Genomic DNA, 1,973 nt, shown 5'->3' with positions numbered 1-1,973 from the left:
AAAAAAAAATGCCCCGGGTTTAATTCGATGGACAAAAATTACACGTGGATAAGTTTTTCTTCCTTATAAATATTAATTTTTTCATTTGGGACGAATAGAATCGTACTCTAAAATTTACCCTTTGTAAATATTTATATATCATCTCACATCACTTGATAACGGGTCTTGTATGTTTTTATGTTCGTGCGAATTTGTTATATCTATAAACTCGAGTTTTTTAATTGAACTTTTTAATAAAGGATAATAAGTTTAAAGAAGCAAGTGGGCGCTCATCAAACTGGCAATCTCACAAACACTTTCCACTATTTCGCCTGCGCTAGCTCTAACTTTATCTAAGACCCCCCCCCCCCCAAATTGTCTTTGGCGCTTCAAAGAGAAATTCTACATGATCGGTCACCATTGCCCAGTGATTTCGACAACGATTGTACCGTGTCACAGCCCTCCATTCTGATTGCGAAAAGGAAAATCAAACCGAATTTTCTAAGTAAATTGTAGTCATTCTCGTAGAAATCACATCGATTTTCGAGGATTCGATGCGATCTGCCCCGTCCTTTTTACTATTTCGGAAGAAAGAAGATCGAGAGCTTCGACGATTCGACACGATATGTAGAAGAAAAAGAAAATCAAGAGCCATGTCAGATAATTGCAACATACAAAAAGATATATCCTCCAATTTTCCTTATTTATCACAGGTAGCACATCCTAGAAATTTACACCGACGGTTAAAAAGAACTCCGAACGAGCTCCTCAAAAATCAACGGGGCAGGACATAACTGAAAAAGAAAAAATCAATCTAAGGACCGAACAAGAAAATGGGAGGAACAAGAAGTGGCAGAAAAGTTAATCTAGGGTCAAAACTGCAAATACCGAAAAAAAGAGAGAAAGAAAAGAGCAGGCAATTTTGCGAAGCAGCCCTCACCATCAATCATCGGAATCATGACGATGGGGAGTCGCGTCCATCGACACGCGCCTCACCGCGGGGAGAAGAAGGCCACCAGCTCCCCGCCCACGCGCCTGGCGGTGAGCTCCACGCGCTCGTCGGGGACCAGCTTCGACCGGCAGACGGGGCAGTCGAACTTGAGCTGATCGAGCCATCCGTCGAAGCAGCGCTTGTGGAACACGTGGCGGCACGGCAGCCTCCGCACGCGGTCCCCGTCCCTCAGCCCGCACAGGCACACCATACAGCAGTCCGCGCAGCCCCCGCCGCCCCCCGCCCCGCCGCCCTCCTCGCCGGAGAACCAGTCGGAGAGGAGGCCGTTCAGGTTGAGCTGCTCGGCGAGGACGATCAGGCCGGCGAGGCCGGAGCCGAGGGGGGCGGAGAGGCGGCGGGCGGCGTCGTCGTCGTCGTCGTCCGCGTCGTCGTCCGCGTCGGCGGGGTCGTGGGTGGCGGCGGGGGAGCCGGGGCCGGGCGCGTAGAGGCGGGGGAGGCCGAGGGAGCGGAGGAGGGAGGAGAGGGAGGAGCGGAGGTGGCGGAGGCAGGTGGCGGCGAGGGCGAGGAGGAGGAGGGGGATGGAATTGGAGGAGACGTCGTTCAATTGGCTCTGCAAACCCATTTTTGCCCACCTGCTGCGTCCTCCTCTGGAGAAGCGCTCCGATTCGATTTTCGCTGCAATCGATTCCACAGAGAGAGAGGGAGGGAGAGGGAGTGTGTGAGTGTAATGGGCATGGGGTCGCTGGTTTTATGGAGGAGAGAGAGAGAGAGAGAGAGAGAGAGGGAGGGAGGGAGGGGGAAGAGAGAGAAGTTCTTTTGGCGTTTTTGCGCCGTGTGATGATATCGTGGCATGTGCGAGGGGATCCGCCATTGGATCGTTTGCTCGCTCTCCCTCGTTGCTGTTGCTGTTGCTACTGTTGCTGTTGTGTTGCCCCTTGTTTGTTTGTTTGTTTTTTTTTTTTTTTGGGTCGAATTGTGTTGCCCTTGTTGGTTGGGTCCTTCTTTCGTGCAATTTGGGAGGTCTCTCCCCTCCTCTCGTCCT

At 51.6% G+C, this 1,973-nt stretch overlaps 1 protein-coding gene across 1 annotated transcript; it reads right to left on the bottom strand.

Annotated features, from left to right (window-relative positions):
- Positions 1 to 651: 651 nt before the first annotated feature.
- LOC115670747 (E3 ubiquitin-protein ligase RHA2A-like) lies at positions 652 to 1,680 on the bottom strand. The gene has a single exon (XM_030592104.2). The coding sequence runs from the start codon at positions 1,551 to 1,553 to the stop codon at positions 972 to 974; it is 582 nt and encodes a 193-aa protein (XP_030447964.1). The 5' UTR covers positions 1,554 to 1,680; the 3' UTR covers positions 652 to 971.
- Positions 1,681 to 1,973: the final 293 nt, after the last annotated feature.

This window comes from Syzygium oleosum, unplaced genomic scaffold (assembly GCF_021117445.2).
Source record: "Syzygium oleosum isolate NSW1041296 unplaced genomic scaffold, Sole_v2.1 Sole_v2.02, whole genome shotgun sequence".
NCBI lineage: Eukaryota > Viridiplantae > Streptophyta > Magnoliopsida > Myrtales > Myrtaceae > Syzygium > Syzygium oleosum.
The sequence above is the reverse complement of the archived record's forward strand: the minus strand, read 5'-3'. Positions and strand labels throughout refer to the sequence as shown.